Genomic DNA, 22,185 nt, shown 5'->3' with positions numbered 1-22,185 from the left:
TTTTGTGTCTGTCTGTTTAATGAATTGCTGTTCTTAGCCAAGTTTAATCGGGTCAGGAGAAGCTCGGGTGTGGTGGCACAGAGCGATTGTGAATGCTATTTGTTACATGTGAGCATTTTATGTTTGGTGTAAAAGGAGCATGGTGATAGGATACATTTTTCCAAGCAAAGTATATAATAACAATAAGTGTCATTGGGTACAAAAGGTTTTGCATTGGTTCAATAGAAAGGAGCACATTACTGAGAATTAAGGGCTGTAAGTTCTGTGGAAATCAGGCATAGGGGCATTTTGAGATTTGGACATAATATTCTTGACATACTATATTCTTGTCTATTTGTAGTGAAAAGATGATCGTGCCTTATGTAAAAGCCAGCAGCTTGAAGGATGCATTTTGTCCTTGTGTTTTGGATACTGGGTATTTTCCACAGCTGTTATCCCAACACGTTCTCAATGTGACAAATCGTCAGCATGTTACGCTTTCAGTCACCCAACGCGTTCCTATGTTATTTAATGTTATTGGTAACATTACCTAAATAACTGTCACCTGACAGTTATCCTGGCTCCACCATAAATAAAACTGCACAACAAGCCCAAAGTTAGTTCACAGCTATTGTCAAATAACAACACTACATCGGGCATTATGAGTTTCAAAAACTCACTTCAGAAAGCCTGACAGTGGTTCTCAGATAAACATCAATGCTAGACATAATCTCTGAAGAGCAAATCATTTGCTAGAACGACATCACCAAGGTAGCAGCAGTAGCGAGAGGAGCTGTCTGCTCACCTGTTGTAATGAGGCTCCTCACTGGGGATCACTCAGTAGCACATTAATCTGTATGCTTGGCTGCCAACTTGCTCTTTTTCTCCTATAATGGTTCAAAATGGTTTGACAGTTTTAATATTTATTATATTTATTTAGCAGACAGGGCAAAGTATTTAAACAGATTAACGGGAGTTACTATAGTCCTTCTTTTGCTGGTCTATACCTGGATAAATGGGAACTTCGTGTTTAATCAGGAAAACATGTTTTTCACACAGATTATTTGCTGGGGGATTAATTAAAGATATTTGTTTGATTTGGTCTCGATCAGAGACAGAACTACAAGCTTTAAATAACATGCATTCCAATATTAAGCTATTGTTAGGTTATAGCAACACTATAGGAATTCCATATGTGGAAGACAACTAAAAAGGATATAGTGCTCATAACCTTGCTGAAAAAAATAAAGGCATTTTAATTTTATTTTGAAAAGACCTGAAGTTTTGGATATTTAATCCAAATTATTTGTTCCAGTTTACTGATTCTTTATTTTACTCCGCTTTCATTGTTTCTGAGCACTAAGTGCAATAAAATGTTTTAATGTGAAAGTGAAAGTGAAATTGTTCTCTATAATTTGCTTGTATGAACCAGAAAAATGCACAAAAAACTGGACATTTGTTTCAACCTTAAACCCAATGATGGCTGTTTCAATCAAACCTGTCATGTATCTTAGACATTATTTACAGTTCATCGAAACAGCCCTGAGCAAGGAGAGAAGAATGTCCCCTGTAGCCATCTAGAAATAAGAAAACATTAACTGCAAGTTCTGTACAAGCCTCTATTATTATTGAAAAGCTTCATTTGTTTTCCAAAAATTGGCTTTTTGTCCTAAGGAATAAGTTAATCTCGCTGTTATATTACATGCTAAGCAAACATAAAGCCTAACCAACGAAATTTAAGGAACAACGTTTTTGCAGATTATTTAGGATGTGAATAAAGTTTGATTTGGTTTGATCAAAATTTTAGTAAAAACTGAAAATATGCTAAAATCAAAATTCAAAATCTAGATATCACTGAAAAGAGTCGCATGTGACTTGCAATTTGTAGGGAGAGTCTGTGGGTGTGTCCTCAGAGTCCCATCTTGAAAAATGCTCAGACCTTTAAAGCGTCTGTCACTTTTGCAGAGAGCAGCTCAGCAGAATAATTCAGAATTCAGATAATAAGGCATTGAGATATATAAAAAAAAAAAACTAAAAAAACTATATACATATATGTTGTTGTTTTTTATTATTATTTTTATTTTTTAGAAAATCTATTTTAAGTAATCAAAAGCAATGGGAGCTTGTCAGAGCTTCAGGGAAATGTGTGATCGTGAAAAGAACACCAATGTTCATCTGAGTCTTCCAGCCGTTTGCATTGTGTGGCAGACTGCCATGATCATCTTGTTTGGGGTTTTTATGCGTTATGATCACGAGTCAGATGCGCACTGGGTAGAGCACAGAAAACATTCAAATTTAACAGACATTGAGAATGACTTCTACTTCAGATATCCAAGTAAGTAATTTCTTTATTTCTATCTTTCTTCACCAGTAAATTCTGTAATGTATCCATTTCTATGTACAATTAGATATTTGTTCTATAATTTTATCTCTGCTAGCAAATAGTTTTTTCCAGTCCAGTAAAAAGCTTCTGGTTGACTTACCAGTTTCAGACCTCATATTATGCTAACCTTACAAATTACCTTCACATTGCTGACAAAGATCTGACTCCTAGGTGAATTTTCCCCAAGGATTTGACTCCTCTAAGGCCTCGTCCTGTTAAAAAAAGAAAAAAGAAAAAGAAGAAGCTTAATGTCCATACTAAGCAATAAAGTGTGTCTAATTTTGATAATATGTTTTGTTTAGATTATGAGATTTTAAAGATCATGTAACATGGGGGGATATATTGGATGTATGGTTGTGGAAACTCTACAACACAGCCCACAGTGTCAATGTCAGGCTAAGCCATCTGAGATGTGGTGTTGGATGTCAGATGAGAAGTTCTTTTCCTGATACACGTTAAAATTGGAGACTGAAAATACCCGGTTTTAAATTGATCAGTTTAACTGCAGGCAGTTTGCAACATCTCAGGCTTTGCTGGCTATGTTAGTTCGAAGACAGAAAAAAAGAACTTGTGCTAAAACATTTGCAGCTTATTGTTTCACAGTGCAGTGGCACCTATTGCGCCTCACAACGTGTGAGACAGTTGCAGTGTTATGTTGTAAATAATGCTGCTGTGCATGCTGGTATCTATGTATCCTATTTGCTAGTCATGTCAGGTACTGCCTGTCTCATGATTAAAGAACACTTCTTCAAGTGTGTAGCTGTAAATATAATCTCTAGATTTTTATACTTTTAATCTTGATTGATCTGAACTTCTAAGACCTGACAGATTTTTTTTGGCTTAATTTAATGGAGTTATGCAATTCCTGACAATTTATTAAACATAACTAACTTTAGTTAGATAGATATATAAATAACCTAATTTAAAAAAAACCCCCAAAAACGTGTTGCTAGATCTACTTTAAATAATTACAGTGATTTTGAGCAGGTGTTGTCCATACTTGCACTACAGACCCTCCAGATTCATGGAAACTGCCAAATCATCACTGTCATCGTTTTCCTGGTCTGCCCGTGTTACTTTTAAAGACATTTCCTGCAAACCCTAAGGGTTAGCACCTGCATAAGTAACTAGATGTAACTCTGCATCATCAAAACATGTCATCATCTAATCTGCAACAGTAAATACACACAGAGTCCTCGAGTCATCTTCACATTTTACCCCCTGTTATTTAATAAGCCCTCATGACTCCTGATGACATATTGTAAAAGTAAACTGCATGGTAGACAGAGCTCTGAAGGTGACAGTTTTTCCTCTAAATTCAAGAGTACACAATGTAACCTATAAAAGATCACAGGTTAATTAGTATCAGATTAAGAAAGAAAAAAGGACAACGATGGGTGTGATTAGCATTTTTGAAATCAAAAATATCTTTGCATACGATTTTATATAGTCACATTTAAAGCTCAGTTATTCTGAGAGAACGTGTACTTTAAATAGTACATACTTGGGGCAGAATCACCCCATTGCAAGAAGGTTGTGGGTTTGAATCCACCAGCCTGCATGCCCCCAGTTTGCATATGCTTCCTGTGTCTGCATGCGTTCCCTCTTGGTATTTTGGCTTCCCACAGTTCAAAGACATGCGTGTTAGTTTAACGGTGATTCTAAATTATCCTTATGTGCGAATGTGAATGGTTTTCTGTCTCCCTGTGTTTCACAGTGTGTGTGTCTCTGTCACAGCTGTGACAGGGAGTGGGGTGGCTCAGGTTGTAGAGCAGATCAGCTACTGATCGGAAGGTTCCTCAGCATACAAATATCCTTGGGCAAAATACTAACTCCAAATTACCCTCTGATGCATTCATCAGAGTGTGAATTAGTTGCACTTGAGTTTAGAAGTGCTTGTATGAGTGGGGGTGAATGAGGCATGTTGTATAGAGCGCTTTGAGTACTCCGGGAGAATAGAAAAGCACTATATAAGAATCAGTCCATTTACCATTCTATCCCAACTGAATGAACGAGCCGAAGAAAATGAATAGATCCATAACACATGCTTACTAAGACATAAAATATAGTCATGGTGCATGGAAGGCTGACTTGAAGTAAATGGATTACATGTAAAGTTTCCATGTAATTTTGTTACATAAGCACAATGTAAATGTTACATTTAATGGAATCTGGTCAAATGAAATTTACTGCATTTGGATACATGTAGAAATATCAAGCACATTTTACACAATGATTAATTATTAAAATAAATAAACCTTTGATTTATATATTTCACTTTTATATTAAAAATGCTAATTTGCTGTGCAAATCATCCCTAAATTGTTTAAAGCCAGGTTTTCTTTTTTATTCTTTTTTTTTCTAGTTTTGTCTACATGAGCCCTCTTTTAGATTTTCCGCTCTTTCCACAATTTTTGCATCAACCCTTCAGACACTTACTTTGTTTACTCTAGTTGTGTGTTGGCAGACTGTAAGTGACTATCCACAACATGAGTTTGAAAGTAAAAACGTTATAACCACTATGCCACCAAGCTGTCCCTACTACCATTCCTTTCCTTTTTTCTACTTCTATTCTGTACTGCTCTTCTAATCACATTTTTCTGTTAGGTTTCCAAGATGTCCATGTGATGATATTTGTTGGATTTGGTTTCCTCATGACATTTCTTAAGCGATACAGCTTCGGAGGAGTAGGTTTCAACTTCCTCATCGCTGCCTTTGGTCTACAGTGGGCACTGCTGATGCAGGGCTGGTTCCACTGGCTGGACGCTGATGGGAAGATCAGAATTGGAATTGAAAAGTAATAGTTCAGTTTTATTGCTCATGATTTAAAGGAATCACTTCACACACAAAAAATCTTAAATGAATGACTTACAGATATTATATAACAGGTCATGTTATGAAATAATGTGATTCATGCTATGAGGTCTTGTCTTTGATTCAAATACTGATAAATACGGTCTCTCCTATGGGAATATGTTTCCACCTGTATCCAGAAGAAAAAAGTGTAGGTGGAGAAACCAGTCTGAAAAATTGCCACAAAGATGTTTTTCAGCCACCCAAGAGTTTGTGTTTGTGGTTGGAAGTTAGACTGAAATTGGGGGTAATGGGAAATTATGCTACTTCTGAAGTGCTGCCAAAGATATGATAGCTGTGTTTGTGTGTAAAATAGAGATAGAGAAAGTGATCCACATGGGGTAATTCAAAACCGTGACCCTGCCTGGGAGCATAGTTTCTACTGAAACACATTAAGATGTGTTTTCTTTTCATTTGCCACCCATGTGAATCTATGTTAAGTGTACAAAATGCAGCATTGTTAGTTCATTCATTTCCGAATAAGTGCACTCTTAGCCAAATAAATATGATGATCTTGCACAAGGCCAGTGCAGAGAAGTAATGCTCTTTTATTTCCTTGCTTGTCCTTTACATTTTGGCTGTTTTGCCTTCTTCAGCCTGATCAATGCTGATTTCTGCGTGGCTGGCTGCTTAATTGCCTATGGAGCATTGCTGGGAAAAGTCAGTCCAGTCCAGCTAATGGTTCTGACTTTGTTTGGGATTACACTGTTTGCTGTCGAGGAATTTATCATCATAAGTGTTATACATGTAAGTTTTAACAATCAGATTATACTTCACCAAAAATATATAATAAAAATGCTATCTAATCAGACAATACATATAATTTCCAGTTGTAAAAACAGGAGCTCATTTAGTTCATGTCTGTGAACGATCCAGACCCGACATGATGTTTAGGTGACTTTTTCACTGTCATTTTATTGAACTAAAACACACACACACACACACACACACACACACACACACACACACACACACACACACACACGCATCTCAAGTCCACGACCACACCTGCTCAGAATCTGCTTCTCATAGCAGACTGCAGAGTAGGAAATATAGTTTTGGCCTAATGCTATTCTTTTATTCCTGAAGGCCAGAGATGCTGGAGGCTCCATGGTGATTCACACATTTGGAGGCTATTATGGTCTTTCCGTGTCATGGATGCTCTATCGTCCTAACTTGCACCAGAGCAGTCGTCTGCAGGGCTCTGTCTACCACTCAGATGTCTTTGCAATGATTGGTAAGCTCTGTTTACTACCCACAACTGCACATGGTCATGTTTAGTATTGCTTTTGATTTATAAGAGTTTTTTTAATCTATTTAATCTCACAAAACTCCCTGTTCCTCGTGACTTATATCACTATGGCACAGGCACCCTGTTCCTGTGGATGTTCTGGCCCAGCTTCAACTCAGCTATCTGTGATCACGGGGATGGCCAGCACAGAGCCGCCATCAACACTTACCTTTGTTTGGCCTCAACTGTTCTCACCACTGTGGCCATCTCGAGCCTCTTCCAGAAGCATGGGAAACTAGACATGGTAACAAGTTATAAACACTTATTAGATATAACCTATTATGCACATGGACATGATTATGACAATAAGAGATGAATACAAACCAAAACAAGAAATCTATAAAGAGTTTAACAATCCTGCAAACAAATTTTTCAACAAGTGCACCCTTCAGATGATTATTTACCCAGGATACACATTTTTCTGCACCTGTTTCTCAGGTTCACATCCAGAACTCCACACTTGCTGGAGGCGTTGCAGCTGGAACAGCAGCTGAGTTCATGCTGATGCCCTATGGCTGTCTTATTGTAGGTTTCTGCTGTGGCATCATCTCCACACTTGGATATATCTTTCTCACGGTATGATATTTTTTTTCTTTTAATGCTTTCCTTCCAACTGCTGTCAGACTTTACACCATGGTCTCTGCTGATGACCACACACACACACACACACACACACACACACACACACACACACACACACACACACACACACACACACACACACACACAATTGTAACTTTATCCCTGACAAGTGCATTTATTCCTACTATAACAAAGCATTTTATTCTATTTTGTATAGTATGTTATTCTATTTTATCTTATCCTATTATATTTTGTTTTTCTTAAGTTTTGCTCTTTCTGCCATGACCCCAAAATTTCCCATGTGTGCAACAAATAAGGAGGGTAGACCGGGGTTGTATTTCACACTTTTGACCCTTGCATGAATTTCTGATCAATATAATGTTGTTCAACAACCCTTTCATCACTAAAGCAAAGCCTAGGATGCTGGCTCAAAATAGTTGTTTGCAATTAATTATAACAAAAATTAATTAATTATCAAAGATCTGACACTTTGTGACCCCAGATGTACCCCAATGTACAGAGACATCAGTATTTCTATATATAAACAGCACCCAATGCCCCTTGTATTTAAAGCATGAATTTGAGAAAGTGACACGTTTTGCAAATTATTCTACATATGAGCAATAAAACTAAGGAAGTTGTGGTGCTTTAGTAATGTAGCTTTTGCTAAATGCACAAAAATAACAGAAAACAGATTCCACATTCCATTACTGTATTTTGAACTGTAATTTTAAAAAGAACTTCTGAACTTTTAAAATTACTGATATGATTTTAAAAGTTCAAAAGTTCTTTTTATCTTTTTACAGACAAATAGTCATTTTATGTGAGATTTTTCGACAGGTAACCTGAACAATAGTGAGCAAGTCAGTGTAGATCGGTGGTAGAGCAACAATGAACTTCATCAATATCAAACTCACTCTGAACTGATCTCCATTTTAAGTCATGATGCATGCTCGACCATCCACGTAAGGAAATTTACCAGGATCTCCATTTTAAGGCTTTTAGTTTTGCTCTAGTAAGTCTGTGCCTCACTCAAAGTCCCACAAGTCAGTGATGACAAATGTATACTCGTGGACTGCCAGGGGTATCAGTTCTGCAGACAGCATATCTAAAACATACTCTCTTGCACTGGCTATTGGTGTATGGCTTAACACAAACATTCTGCTAATATAGAAACAAAAACAAAACAAAAAACAAAACAAAAAAAAAACAAAAAAAAACAACAACACTGCCTTTACATGTCTAGCTGTAAAAACTATTTTAATACTTGGGGGCTTGGGTGTCACACATGTGAAAGGTTAATCAGGGGGCTTAAATACCTTGGTAGAAAGAAACAGCTGAAAACAGTCAAAGCAAGACAGGGGAAGTCAAACTCGACACAAGATACAGAAGACGCCGCCCTGAACTCTTTTATACCTTCCCAAAAACAAAGAACATCCACAACTCTCACATGTTGGCCCATCTCACGGGGGGGCTATATCTCCTCACTCACAGAGAGAATTATGATCTTGTTTTCTGCTTAGCCGTCACCTCCCTAAGAGCAGGACATCTGAATGTCTTCAACTTTACAACAGGGCCCCTACCTAAACATTTACATCCCTCTAGAAGTGTGTGAATGTGTGTGTGAATGGGAGGATGACTGGATATGTAAAGCGCTTTGGGGTCCTTAGGGACTAGTAAAGCGCTATATAAATACAGGCCATTTACCATTTACCATTTAAGCAGGAGGACTCTCAGTATCTATATCTCTCTATATATGTTGCCTCGGGATCTTATTTTCAGGAACTATAATGTTAGTTTTCACTCATATGCTGACGACACTCAGATCAATCTTCAGCTGAAGGGAAACAGTTCTGCTTCACTAGAACCTTTATTTCAGTGTCTTGTGATCATTTTTGGTTGTAAAGTTGCAATTCTAGAACCTCACATTTTAATTTGCACAGTTTAGAACTTTTTATCAAATTGCATGCTAAAAATTTTGGGGTTATATTTGACAATAAGTTCACTTTTGCGAAACAGATTAGTTTAGTTGTACAGCGGTCTTTCTTTAAACTGAGGCTTTTATCCGAGGTGAGATCTTTTTTGTCTTTTAAAAACCTAGAACGGGCAATTCCTGCTTTCATCCTATCCCAACTGGACTGTTGTAATTCTTTATATGTAGGCATTAGTCGGCCTGTCTTGCAAGGCTCCAGCTGGTCCAGAATGCCGCTGCTCGTCTTTTGACACAGACGAAGAGGAATGAACATATCTCCCCTGTGCTTACCACGCTTCACTGGCTCCCTGTACGTTTTAGAATCAATTATAATATCTTATTGGTTATAAAGCACTGAATGGACAGGCCCCACGGTATCTGTCAGACCTACTGCAGTCTTATATGCCCCTTAGAGCTCTTAGATCGGGTGATCTTTTGCTCTTGGCCACACCAAGGTCGAGACTGGTTCTTAGAGGTGATCGTGCGTTTGCAGTCGTGGTGTCTAAATTGTCGAATGATTTGCCTCTTCACATTAGACAGGCTCCTACCCTCAATCTTTTTAAATCTTAAAAACACATTTCTACTTACCTGCTTTTAATACTGCACGAGAGTTATTTACTTATTTATTTGTTATTAGCTATTTGGCATTGATGTTGACTGATTTTGCTATTTTATTGCGTGTTATTTTATTATGTAATTTATATGTTTGTACAGCACTTTGGTCAACACCACTGTTGTAATTAAAAGTGCTATATAAATAAATAAACTAAACTAAACTAAACTGTTTAGTGTCTCCCTGTGATAACATCCCACAAGCATGCAAACTGGTGACAGGAGTGCTCTTACTCTACTAAAGTGAGAAAGTGATATTACTATAACTATGCTTGTGTAGTAAAATCAGACAAATCTTTCAGCCATTCATGGAGAAGCACCTGAAGATCCAGGACACGTGTGGAATCCACAACCTCCACGCTATGCCAGGAGTTGTAGGTGGCATTGTGGGAGCCATTACAGCTGCATCTGCATCTATTGAAGTTTATGGCCATGAAGGGTGAGTTTTCCTTGCCTACAAAAAGGAAACATTCAGCCAGACATTATGGCTGTGTTTGCCGTTTCAAATAAATGGCTTAAAGAGGAAAAAACAGTTGCAATACCTGTATTCTTTTCATTGAGCTCCCCTCCCCTTTTTTAAAAAAAGGCTGGTCAACACCTTTGACTTTATGGATAAATTCAAAGACATGGTACCCACAACGCAGGGCGGTCACCAGGCAGCGGGCCTCTGTGTGGCGTTGTGCTTCGGCATAGGTGGAGGCATCATTGTTGGTAAGGAAATCAGTTTGACAGAATATATACACTTGTTAAAAACTGCTTTTCAGACAGTGATGATAATGACTTAGTTTTTCTCTTCCTATTAGGCGCTATCTTAAGGCTACCTATCTGGGGAGATCCTGCAGATGACAACTGCTTTGATGATGAGACCTACTGGGAGGTGAGAGATAAATCTTAACATCCTTACATTTATGAGGATGTAAGGATTTGCAATGTAAAATCAGAATTCAGTCGCTATTTCAGCACACAGAAAGTTTTAGGATGCACAAAAAGAAAAAAGCTTTATTGGTATCCCTGAGTGGCATCTTTAAGATATTAAACAAATCCTGATGAATTTTATTAAATGGTCATACCTATTTTTGAAGCACACGTTTGCTCCAATGTGTATATAAATTGACAAAGAGATTTTAAATTACAGTCTTGGTTTAATGCTACTTGTAGAAACATTTGTTGTTGTGTTTTGCTCATTATGAGGCTGTTTCTCCAACCCAGCGTTAACATTTGCAAATAGTCTGCCGTCATTCACTCTTCTTCTGGTACAAAAATCCAATTTACTCTTTAACTTTTCCCAAATTTAATAAGAAACCGTGAAATCAGATATTCTGACGAAGTCATATGCTTGTTATCTTCCTGAGATCACAATGTTTGCCTTCTAATATCAACAGGTCCCAGAGGAGGAGGAGAGCATCCCAACAATCCTGCAGTACAACAACCACGTGCAAAACAAAGATATGTAAGTGTCTCCTACTTTTATCTGTCGAGGATTTGTGCTGTTTTCATACCAAACTAATGATGCAGTCATTGCCTTTTGTTGTTCAAGACTGTACTGCATTCAGTCTCCTCTCGATGGCAGCACAGCACAGTTTTGGGATTATTCACACATCTTGATGTAACTCCTGCCATTGTGTGAGGGATATATTTTCAGGGTGTTGAATACAGTGTAATCAGGAGGTGAGGTGGCGGATAACACGACACCTCAGAGACATAGACGTCTCCTACCACCCCTAGGTGTGGGTTTAATCATAAGATGCTAACGCAGATGCTGTGCTCTATGCTGCTAAGTTAACCTGTGCTCTCTGTTGAAACGGGGTTTTCCACAGAACTGCTTCACATGGTTAACTCTTCAATGTGACCTTGAAGTTATGCAACAACAGTCATGTTTATAGTAGAAACAAAAATGCAACTAGTAATTATTTTTTGGAATCTTCTTAGTAGAGTTAATATGTAATGACCACATGAATGTCTTCAGGCCAGATCTTGTAATTTGTGAAATTTGGTTTTCTAGCGCCGAGTCAAATTTCACCATGGAGTCGGAGTCCAGGGCTCGATCTTAATGGACATCTGCCTTGTTTCCTATCATTCTCCCACTGGACAAAAATGTTCATTTCGTGCAATTAATGACCACTTGTCAGCACCAGCTGTTTTTCATACAGTGATATGTTTGTCAGTATGTTATGACTGAATTGTATTTCAAAATCTCGTTTTTTGTTTGAGTTAAAAACTACTGGAGGAGTAATGTATCTTCTGCTAGCTGAACACATTATTCCATTTAAATCAGCTGACAGTAGGTCAAACATTCAGTGGGGGGAATTACCTTGATTTGCCTCATTTCAAAGTAAAGAGACCGGTAAATTGACTTATGTAAATTCTCGTGTCGCTTGCAATAATACCTCTAAAGCTGACCTAAACTACTCAAGAGAAAAGTTTTGTCTTATGCTTTGAACCACGTTGCGATGCATTTGTAGAATCTCCTATTCAACATTTCTCCTGATCCAAATCTAAATGATTTTGGTCTGTGTGATGTAATGAACTGCAGGTAAAATCTAAGAGTACACAACTTTTAGACAAACCTTTCTGTCAGCTTCCTTCATTGTCTCATTAGTTACATCTGAAAATGATATTTCCATTAGATGCATTTGAGTAGGGTTTTTTTTTTTTCTTTTGGTATGTATCTTCATGGAGAATTTTTACAATGAAACGGGTATTAATCTTGATACTGATTGATTTAGACCTAAGTTATCCTGTGACATTAAAGTAAATAAATGAATACATTTGGTAACGTGTTATCACCACCCTCTTATCAAGCATTACAAAGAATGATGGAAATGTAAATATGCAATCACACATGAGGAATTTTATAAAGTTAATATGCTGTTCTTTTTCCCTTCGTGCAGCGGCCTCTTCTTATGAGTACTTTTAGAGTTAGCAACAAAGACATTAGTCAACACCTTTTTGATTGTTGGATGATTCCAGCTAGTCACAATTTGCTAATGGTAAAATAGGCTATAGAAGGAATGTGTTACCAGATATGTTTATTGATATTACTGATCTGAAAATTGGTTTTGTCAGAAGTTGATATTTGTATTCTTAAACGTTCTACACTGATTGTATTGATCGTAATGTAATTTTGGAAATTAAAAGTTATTAAGAAAGTGTACAATGTCCTATGCCTGCTTTGTCTGTATGTGAATAATTAAGTTTGGATATATTTAGCAATTAAATAAATGTAGCCACTTTCACGTAAATTTTTGTTTGAAGCGGTGCACTTGAAATACAAATTTAAATGTGAGAGGGACTGTACCTCCTTCAACGGCTCCTCTTTAGTGGCGATGCAACTCAGGGTAAAGGTCGCACTCTTATTGCTCTCCCGGGACACTCTGGTGACCAAAACAAACTAGAGATCAGCCATAAGATCTTGACCTCATGTCACAAAAGGGCAATATCCCTGACAGGGTTGAACACACATGCTGGAGTTAATTATTTTGAATTCATTAGGAGAATTTCTGTGAAGTCATACATATTCCATATTGATATTATTTTTTCCACATGGATGGGTAAAAAAAATGCACAAGTGTGGGTTGTTCATGCAATAAATGTTAGATGATGCCTAGTCTGTCTATAATTGCTAAATATAGCATTGATTTGTGCATTGTCTATCCTTCATTTTCTGATGAAGGCTGGATTCACACATGCTCTGTCTTCTGCCCACACGTCTGTGGCATTTCACTGGTTGAAGGCGGAAGCAGCAGCAGCAGCAGCAGCAGCACCAGCTCATGGCGGGAGTGTGGATGATTCCCACACATGAGTAGCAGCAAGGAATCCATCTCCTCATCCAGTCTCTTTGCTGACAAAAGCAGGCTTAGCGCTGTTTTCTTTTGTCATCAGTAACGTGTTTGAGTAAAGGAGGTAATGGTGCCACAAGTGCTCCAATTAAACGAGATGCAGCCCTGCTGGGAAGAAAGGCTCCCCCATTGCCCCCGATACCCCCCTATAATACATACACGCACATATGTGCACACACCCACACACAAACCTCAGCTCTTTTCATGCTACCCCCATGCAGTTCCCGCCCCAACTCTCCTCATGTTTATTCATCAGCCACTTAAAGGGCAAATGCAGAGGCCTGTTAAAACTAAATCAGGCTTACTTTTAAATGATGCCATGCCGTCCCCTCTGAGGTTAAGGCAGGGGCTTCCCAAATTCAGCATTTAAAGAAGGTCCTTCGGATGGACGCTGGCCACACGTTCATTCCTGAGAGCAAAGTGAGAAGGTGAGTTGGGGAAAACCTGTGGGGGGCATGAAAGAGGGAGGCATGGACAGAGAATGAGGCCTCACTTTCATTGCTGATGACCCACTGCCTGCCATCCAGGCTCAATCATGATCTCTGATTGACAGGTCGAAGGAAGGAGAGGGTGGGAACAGAAGGAGCTTAGAATGAGAGCTGCACAAAACGTACTCCCATATAGGGGGCTGTGGAGATGCTCATTAATGATAAAGAACATACCAGGCAAAGCATGTTTTCTCTGCATGCCAGCAATGTTGTTTGTTGGTTGAGATTAGTTTGTAATCTCCTAAAATGTACAGAACACTACATTACTACAACACAACGTGGGAGGTCGTGTTGGTGCACCTGATTGTGGACATTTAGCTTTTAGTTCTGCAACCCTAAACCCTTTTTGTTGTATTTTTCATTTCTTGATGAAACATTCCAAATGTTTTCAGTTGGTGAAAGGTCTGAACTGCAGGCAGGCTAGTTCAGCACCTTCTGTTACAAAGCTATGCTGTTGTAATAGATGCTGTATGGCTTCTTTGCATGATGGGGCTTTAATTTGCATCTGTGGATGGCACAATGAGCTGTGTTCACGTACAAAACTTTCTGGAAATGTTGCTGACTGACTCCACACAGTGATTTCCATGACAGAATCGTGTATGTTTTTAATGCAATGCTGCCGGAGGGCCCGAAATTCACAGGCATCTAATACCGATTTTTGGCCTTGACCCCTTGCGGACAGAGATTTCCCCAGATTCTCTGAGTCTTTTGATATTATGCACAGTAGATGATGAGATGTTAAAAGTCTCCACAATTTTACGCTGAGGAAAATTATTCAGAAATTGTTTTACAATTTGTGGAAACAGGGGTTTTTTTTCTGAAGCTCGGGCCATATTAATGAATATGAATAAAATATGGTTATATGAGGTTTGCAAATAATTGCATTTAGTTTTCATTTACTATTTACACAGCATAACATCTTTTTTGAAATTGGGATTGTATTTGTTTTTGCCACTCCTCAAACTAAACAGCACAATATGGTATTTTTTTTTATTTCTGTGTGTTCATGGGATTGTTTTATAGATATAGATACACGCCATCCACACTGCAGTAAAACCGCAATGAATTCCCTTTACAGTTACAAGCACCTACAGTGGTTAGAGTAGTATTCAGGAATCTATGTTCACTCTCTTATAGAGAGAGCTGTAAAAGCCCTTTTGAAAGCAACCACGAGTCCATAAAACTGTTCATAAACTATTCAAGCCCTTAGTCTTTTCTCTCTGTGCCTAATCTGCTCACATTCTGTTTGCAGTTTCAGTGTCCCCTAAAGGTGATCTCACAGCAGGCATTTCAAAACTTTCCTGACCATTAGGATCTGGACTGTCTTTGTGATGTCTAATCCTGGGACTAATTGAGTCCTATATTTCCCACCATCACTCCTGTCCAATGTTTTCCTTTGAGGCATTTTCAGCTATTTTTTTTATTCCATTACATTTGAGAGAGAGTGGCATGTTCCAGAATGAGTTTGTAATTTTTTCTTGCAAAAAAAAAAAAAAAAAGTTCAGTCACTTCCTGATTTTGGATATTATCACTTGGTTATATTAGTAGCACATGTTGTGCAAGCCCAGGTAAGGTGGACCTGTGACTGAAGTGATGCTGCCAGGCTCTCATCAAGTTCACGTCTTTACTCAAGGGTAAATGTGGCCCTTATGAGAACAGATTTTGGCCAGATTTGGCCACAATTGTATTTGGCAGGGCGATATAAAGTACTTCACAAGCAAAATATTAGTTACATACAAATGTATCAGTACAAACAAACTATTGTTGTTTTATAACAATGTATGTATTACAGGGTATCTTGTTTTGGAAATATGACCAGTTCCTACTTTTTCACCAGCTCCTTGGGGAGGAAACATTTTCCTGATAATACTTTTTAAAAACTTTTTTTTTTACACAGGCAAGAACACTGGACTTTAAATGTACTTGTTATTGAGTTTTCTTATAATGTTGTTTATTTAAATTATGCTAAATAATTGTCTTTGGACCTATGCCCATTAGTGTTTGCAGCCTGCTCTTGAACCTCCCAGTTTTGTCCACTGTAGGTTTCTCCAGGCCTCCCCACGCCACAGAGGCTGCTTAAGTGTCCCTATCGGACCACAGTGGAGAGGAACAGCAGATTAACCATGATCCTATCCGCTCACCGCTAGCCCCTTCATACGCTCCGTTACACCAGCATTTAAAAGGAGGAGGGGACACCATTCAGGCCCGTGATATGAATCCCAGACGTGGGGACAAGAACAGAGCTTTCACCCCTGTCTCACAGCAAAGACCTCTTTCTGGCACCCTCTAATTCTGGTTGCTATGGGCTCCTGGGTTCAATGGTGGACTCCCGTTGTGAGGGGACAAAGCCTCTCAGTCATCCGGCGAGGGTTGCCAGGGGAGGCTGAATGTATGGGGAGGGACAGGCTGCCGTTGTCCCAGACGAAATGTCTCTCTTAAGGCGGCTGAGATCTGGTGATTGACAGGTGGCTACACGCTCCACTGCAGATCACCCGGGAGGTCTGGAAGGGGCCTTATAGCTGTGACCGTGAATGCATGGTTGTGTGTCTGCAGAAGTGTGTGTCTATGATTACACTGGCAGGGAGAACACATGAGAAGCTATAAAAGTGTCACCGTTGCATACCTGAAGAGGGAGCTGCTTCTGCGCCTGCATGTTCATTCACCCTATAATAATCCAATAAAGCCTGTAAAATGCATGTGGCATGTTGTTGAAGTAAAAGAAGTACAACAAATAAAAAAAAGTTTTGTAAGTGTTGCTGGAAGCCCCAACCCATGTCCAAAATCTGCCTGCTTAATAGATGTTTCTGACTTCAAGTACACTTTCTTTTAGAAAATTAAATGTAATTAATTTCTCTGTTTTATAGCTTCACAATACAGCTGTGAAAGCTGATCACTGTACAGTTAAACAGCTGTTGTAAACCTGAAACCACAATCAATATTTGCATGTTCACAGAATTTCTAATTTTTTAAAGGAAGGATCAAGAATAGATGCAATTTTAGGTAGATCACTGAACATATGGCTGGAGTGTGTCATTGCATAAAAACACAGACGTTAATTGCAATGATGCAAAAAAAATTGATTGCTGTTATCTGAGATTTTATAATATGCATGAATGTGTGCATAAGGATCTTTTTACTGCTGAGTACGGTTAAGTACAGGGACCCGTGTGTTCTCAGATCAAGATGTTATTAGAAACAAATTTCTGCTACCCAAATTTGTATCATTGTCTCTTTTGTGAAATGGCATAATTTTACATTTTTGTGCTTTTAACATTAAAAAATATATTTGGTGGATCTTTCTTGGTAAGAAACTTTAAGTCGTGGCTTTTTAAATTAAAAAATTACAAAAATCAGATGCATTGATAAAAAAAAAAAAACGCAAAACACTGGTATAATGTACAATGTTATGAAAATGCAACAGAAGAAAAACACTTTCGAATGACACAGTGAAAAGGGAGAAGAGTAATGCAAGAAACACTGCACATCAAGCTTTTTCTAGTTTAAGCAAAAAAATGAGACTTAAAGATGTTAGTGTGTGTCTATCTGATTCTCAAGGATTAGCAATATAAAGATCTGTGTCCCTCCCAAACACTCCTCCAGTGGGTGAAACATCACCCTGCTGGTGTCTAGGCATCAGAGGTCTCACAGAGGTGAGTGGGAACAAACAGGGCATGGATGTGGGGATCTAAAGGGGTTCTCTCACTACACTGAGTGTGCTTAGATAGACGTCTGGGACTGTCTGGGTCCTGCACTCCCAGACAGGGGCCCTTTCCACCCATCAGATGCTGTCCACGCCCACCCCCCTCTTCTCCTTGACCCTCTGTGACTGTGGCCTTCCAGACAGTCTGGGGTCAAAGGCTAACACAGCAGCCACACATCAGACACGGTTCGAGTCCCCTGTGCGTGCATAAATGCTGAATGGCAAATCACCCTAAACCCCGCCTGTTGGAATGTGGCCCTGAATTCCTTCAGAGATGGATCCTGAGACATGAGGGAGAATTATTGTGGCAACATATGAAGTCCATAAAAAACAAAATGCTTCGTTCTGTGCGCCCCACAGAACAAAATTGACTTAATTAAAGCATCAATTTGAAGTTCAAACAGATTTTTTGTCAACATTTACACACTGATTCAAAAATCCACATCGACGCATCTGCCGTGAGTAGCATTTGCAAGCAGCCGTGGTACAGCTTACCTTTCACCTTCGACTGCTGACTCACACAGTCCTCAGCCAATCACAACCAAGCTGCCAGCATGCCACGAAGAGCGGGGAATGGCTGAAGCCTCACGTGGCTTTTTGAAAGATGCCAACCCACACTGCGTGCACCTCTAATGAGCCTTTCCACGCCTCACTGTGAGCATGCGCACTGACTCAATATGGGTTCATCATTCCCCCCCCCCCCCCCCCCTACACACACACACACACCACCCACTCTTTTCTTCCTTCAGACTCTTGAAGCTTTTGGAATTAATTTCTGTTATAAATCAACACACATATTCTGATCTTCATTGTCTCTCTGCAGCCTAAATGCGTAAATCACCTGATTTCTTCAGCAGACATGCTGAAGATTAAGAGCACTTAATCAGCCCCACAAGAGGGAACAAAGCCAGCAGTGGCAGCAGAAGGTTTATCTCTCATTGATTACTGGTCGCAGGGACACAGTAGACATGGACAGTGAAATGTACACATGCAAAATAAGCAAAAAGGCAAAAGGAACATAAAGAATGTATCTCTCTTTCACCCACACACATATAGAAAACTTCGTCACTCATACACTCAGGGAGGGCAGACAGCAGCCATCTTAATAACTGATGCCCCTTCCTTTTATTTCTGTTTTTAAGACCAAAGCTTCTACATAAATTTTGCCTGAATCTGTTTAAAATCATGCAACTGTGAAGTAAAGACGAACGTCCTTTGGATAATTACAAAACACGGTGACTGAATCAGAGGCAGCAGGGGCTCAAACAACTCAGCGATAGGGTAAAAAAAAAAAATAATTCATAACAAAAATTAGTCTACATCACATTTGGAAATCAATTTGTTAAATAACTTTGTCTTAGTATTGATTTCTACATTCTTGCGAGGCTTTGGTTTTATTTCATTTTCGATAAAAGAACCAAATATTCGTTACTCTGAAATCAATTTTATTTTTAAAAATGTTGCCAAAGATTTTAAAAGCTTAATTATTTATTGTGGATTATTTGTAGAGGAAAATACACAGAGGCCTGTATGAGAAGAGAGTTATTGTGTTGTTGTAATGTGAAAATGGGGGTGGGGGTGAAATTATTTTTGCACTAGAGTTTTAGCAATTAACCATCCAAGCGATCTAAGCACAGGAAGCCTTTAAAATACATAATAATAATGATCATAATATTGCATTTAGCTCCAACTCTTTTGTTTTAAATTCATGTTATTGCCTTCCACTTCAACTCCCACCTGACGAGCATTTACGCAGCACGCAGAGTGTAACAAAAGACTGATAGATTACAGAGCAGGTAGAGGCTGGCTCTCAGAGGACCCACACTACATTACACAGTTCGTCTATTAACTGTATTACAGCACGGGAATGAGCTGCAACAGGAGGCGGGACATGATGGTCTTACGCACCAATCAAGAGCAGCACTGCAGCTGCAAACACTAATGCCAAGTCGAACCTGACGTCAGTTACTAACTAACAACAACAATTTAATGTGCTCAAATACAATATGAGCACATTAAATCCTTAAAAAAAAGAAAAAATAAGAAATAAACCTAAGATTTCGTTTTTTGTTTTTGTTTTTAGGTTTTTAGGTGTACAGTTTATAAATGAAAGATTACAATCAGCTAATAATTAGCTAATAATTTTTTAAACTATTATCATAATAATAGCAGGACTGTTGAGAGATTCTTGCAGCAGCCTGATGCAGCAAACCCCCCAATAAATGTAACAATAAGTTTAACGGAAATAAATAAATACAAACAAACACAAACCATTTGAGTGAAGGCCTTCGTTTTTTTACATAAGGATTTATGAGCGATGTATTATGTATGTTTATTTTGATATTATGGCTTGAAAACATTTTTACTTCCGGGAGCAGTGCGCCTGGTCAGTGCGCTCCTCTGCACTGCTGAGCGTCATTTATTGCGTCGATATTTGATAAAACCCCACAGGCTTACTGCATGATCCAGATTCAGAGGATTATTTTTCATTGCGTTTAAATTTTATTTAAAAAATTTTTTTAATTGTGTTAACTGAACCTCAGAGTCTCACTTAACTTTGGTGAGAAATTATTTAGACACACGCATTTCATACAAAACAATACACAATGCTTCAGATGGGCTGCCAACCAAGAGCTAAATAAGTTGATCTTAACGACTAAAAGCACATTTACGGCGACTGGTAGTTAAGTATAAATCACGTGCTGCATAAATCAGCCCACTTGACATTGATGCCACGCACATGTTATTACTCTGCTCATGTTATGCTGTATATAATGACACGGATGTACAGTAATGAGTAATATTTCGATGTTTTTCAATGTTATTTACAAGTTTATTGTAGCTAAATATGTGGTAGAAAAAAATATAATAAATAAAGTATACTGTTGAAGTGTGAAGAAGTTTTGCTTAAATAAAATAGTACCTCCATATTCTCGACTATCTGAGAAATCCAAATCAGTTTGGTTGAAGCATCAGCTCCTTGGAGGAGGAACCAATTGATTACAAAGCGACTCAGACACTTTGGAAGGAGAAAGGGCCCTCTGTTGTTTCAAACCAGCTCCTTTAACTTCCCAGAGTGTAGGGGCCCAGAGACAGGGCTGTGTGTGCTTGCAGTAAATGGCTGCACAGTGACTCCTCTGAAGCAGCGGTGGGGTGGGTGGCGAGGAAAGACTTTTAGGATACATTAAATCAGCCTGATTAGAAGTTTAGGCAAGGGCGAGGCTCGGGTCTGGCTGAAAGGCTGCCGGGTAGCCCCTTGAGTGATACTATTCACATCCTGGGAGAAAGGTCAGTGTCAGAGAAGTTCACAGGCCCCATCTCCTTTCTTATGCTAAAGGATCATACACATAGGGCTCATTCACAGGCTGGAAAGGCATAAACAGCTCCTACCAACTCTAACTTTCCCTCCAAAATGTTTGGATTCCTCATCGTGAGCAGTGAAGTCCTGCATCACGGCTTCTCTCCCTTAAGGGAGCAGCATGTGAGAATGTTGCTATGAAATAAAGGTTAAATATGTTGTTATTTTTATGGAAATCTGCTGAAAAAATATAGAATTTATATCTTTAATCTTTATATTTTATTTTCTCTTCTAACATGAGGGGGACAGGCTGTTGTTTTTATTGTATAGTGCTCAAATTCCTTTTTTGTGTTAACATGATTTATTAACTTCTTCATGCATTTCATTTTCTGTCTCAACTCCACTGGTCACTTGGGAATAGCAGGAAATAGCCACTTAATTAGCGGCCCTTGACCTTTGGTTCTGGCTAAAGCTTTTTTTGACCTCAGCATCTCTCCGGCCTGTTTATTGTCCTCTGGGGGACTGCCCAGATCGTGACCCCTGACCCCTGCTGACATGGGACTTCACCAACAGGTCCCTGACCGGCTGTGCCACCTCACAGGACATTCATCAAAAAGCAATATTTACACCGAGCAACAGATTAAAGCAAGACGTTACCTCTGCAGAAGGATGATGTGGATACTGAATGTGCCATAATTATTCTCTGAGCTCTCTAATGTTTGTTTGCAGGGAGGAAACATAAAGCACACATTTGCAGGGCATGTAGGGTAAACCCAGCAGAATATGAAACATTTTTAATGATGAAAATCATGGCAGTGTAACAGTTTTTACAACATCATTTGAACATTTGTGCTTTCCTTCCATCCAGGCTCTACAGAGGCTGATTTCGCTAATTGGGTTCCATTCATCCAGAGAGGGGGAACTAATCACCAAAATCAGCCGCTGTAGTGTTTAGATAGATTGAAAACATGCTGACTCCTGCGTGGGGCTCCATGAGTGAGAACTGCACTGCCATGTGATGTTAGATTTGAGGAGATGGGTAAGAAAACAGCGCTGTCACAAGCTATTCACAAGCAAGTAACTGTGTAATTACAGAGTTTACTGCAAGATGTTTGTATCCGCACTTTAGTCTATTTGTTTTCTCACACTAGTCCATACATTATTGATTAGACTACCTCTATTTTTATT

The 22,185-nt window shown here is 38.8% G+C and overlaps 1 protein-coding gene and 1 long non-coding RNA gene across 2 annotated transcripts; one reads left to right on the top strand and one right to left on the bottom strand.

Moving 5' to 3' along the window:
• The first annotated feature begins 67 nt into the window (after positions 1 to 67).
• rhcgb (Rh family, C glycoprotein b) lies at positions 68 to 12,866 on the top strand. The gene is made up of 11 exons (XM_026176379.1): positions 68 to 2,314; positions 4,970 to 5,159; positions 5,812 to 5,962; positions 6,305 to 6,452; positions 6,584 to 6,750; positions 6,945 to 7,082; positions 9,975 to 10,111; positions 10,259 to 10,383; positions 10,476 to 10,549; positions 11,055 to 11,122; positions 11,675 to 12,866. Exons 1-11 carry the CDS (start codon positions 2,095 to 2,097, stop codon positions 11,721 to 11,723), a joined length of 1,467 nt encoding a protein of 488 aa, XP_026032164.1. The 5' UTR covers positions 68 to 2,094; the 3' UTR covers positions 11,724 to 12,866.
• Positions 2,253 to 6,991, bottom strand: LOC113027010 (uncharacterized). Its single transcript, XR_003272979.1, has 3 exons — positions 6,934 to 6,991; positions 6,676 to 6,741; positions 2,253 to 2,574 (listed from the first exon to the last, which is right to left on the bottom strand). It is a non-coding gene; the product is annotated as an uncharacterized LOC113027010 (long non-coding RNA).
• Positions 12,867 to 22,185: the final 9,319 nt, after the last annotated feature.

Source organism: Astatotilapia calliptera, chromosome 7 (genome assembly GCF_900246225.1).
Source record: "Astatotilapia calliptera chromosome 7, fAstCal1.2, whole genome shotgun sequence".
Taxonomy (NCBI): Eukaryota; Metazoa; Chordata; class Actinopteri; order Cichliformes; family Cichlidae; genus Astatotilapia; species Astatotilapia calliptera.
Note: the sequence above shows the minus strand (reverse complement) of the source record. Positions and strands in the feature narration are given on the sequence as shown.

What these genes read in the sequence shown, in the direction of transcription:
- rhcgb (XM_026176379.1), top strand. Translation starts at nt 2,095, where the DNA reads ATGGGAGCTTGTCAGAGCTTCAGGGAAATGTGTGATCGTGAAAAGAAC. An exon ending in TCATCATAAGTGTTATACAT is followed by an intron (nt 5,963 to 6,304) that starts GTAAGTTTTAAC and finishes TTATTCCTGAAG; the next exon opens with GCCAGAGATGCTGGAGGCTC. An exon ending in TTGGATATATCTTTCTCACG is followed by an intron (nt 7,083 to 9,974) that starts GTATGATATTTT and finishes CAAATCTTTCAG; the next exon opens with CCATTCATGGAGAAGCACCT.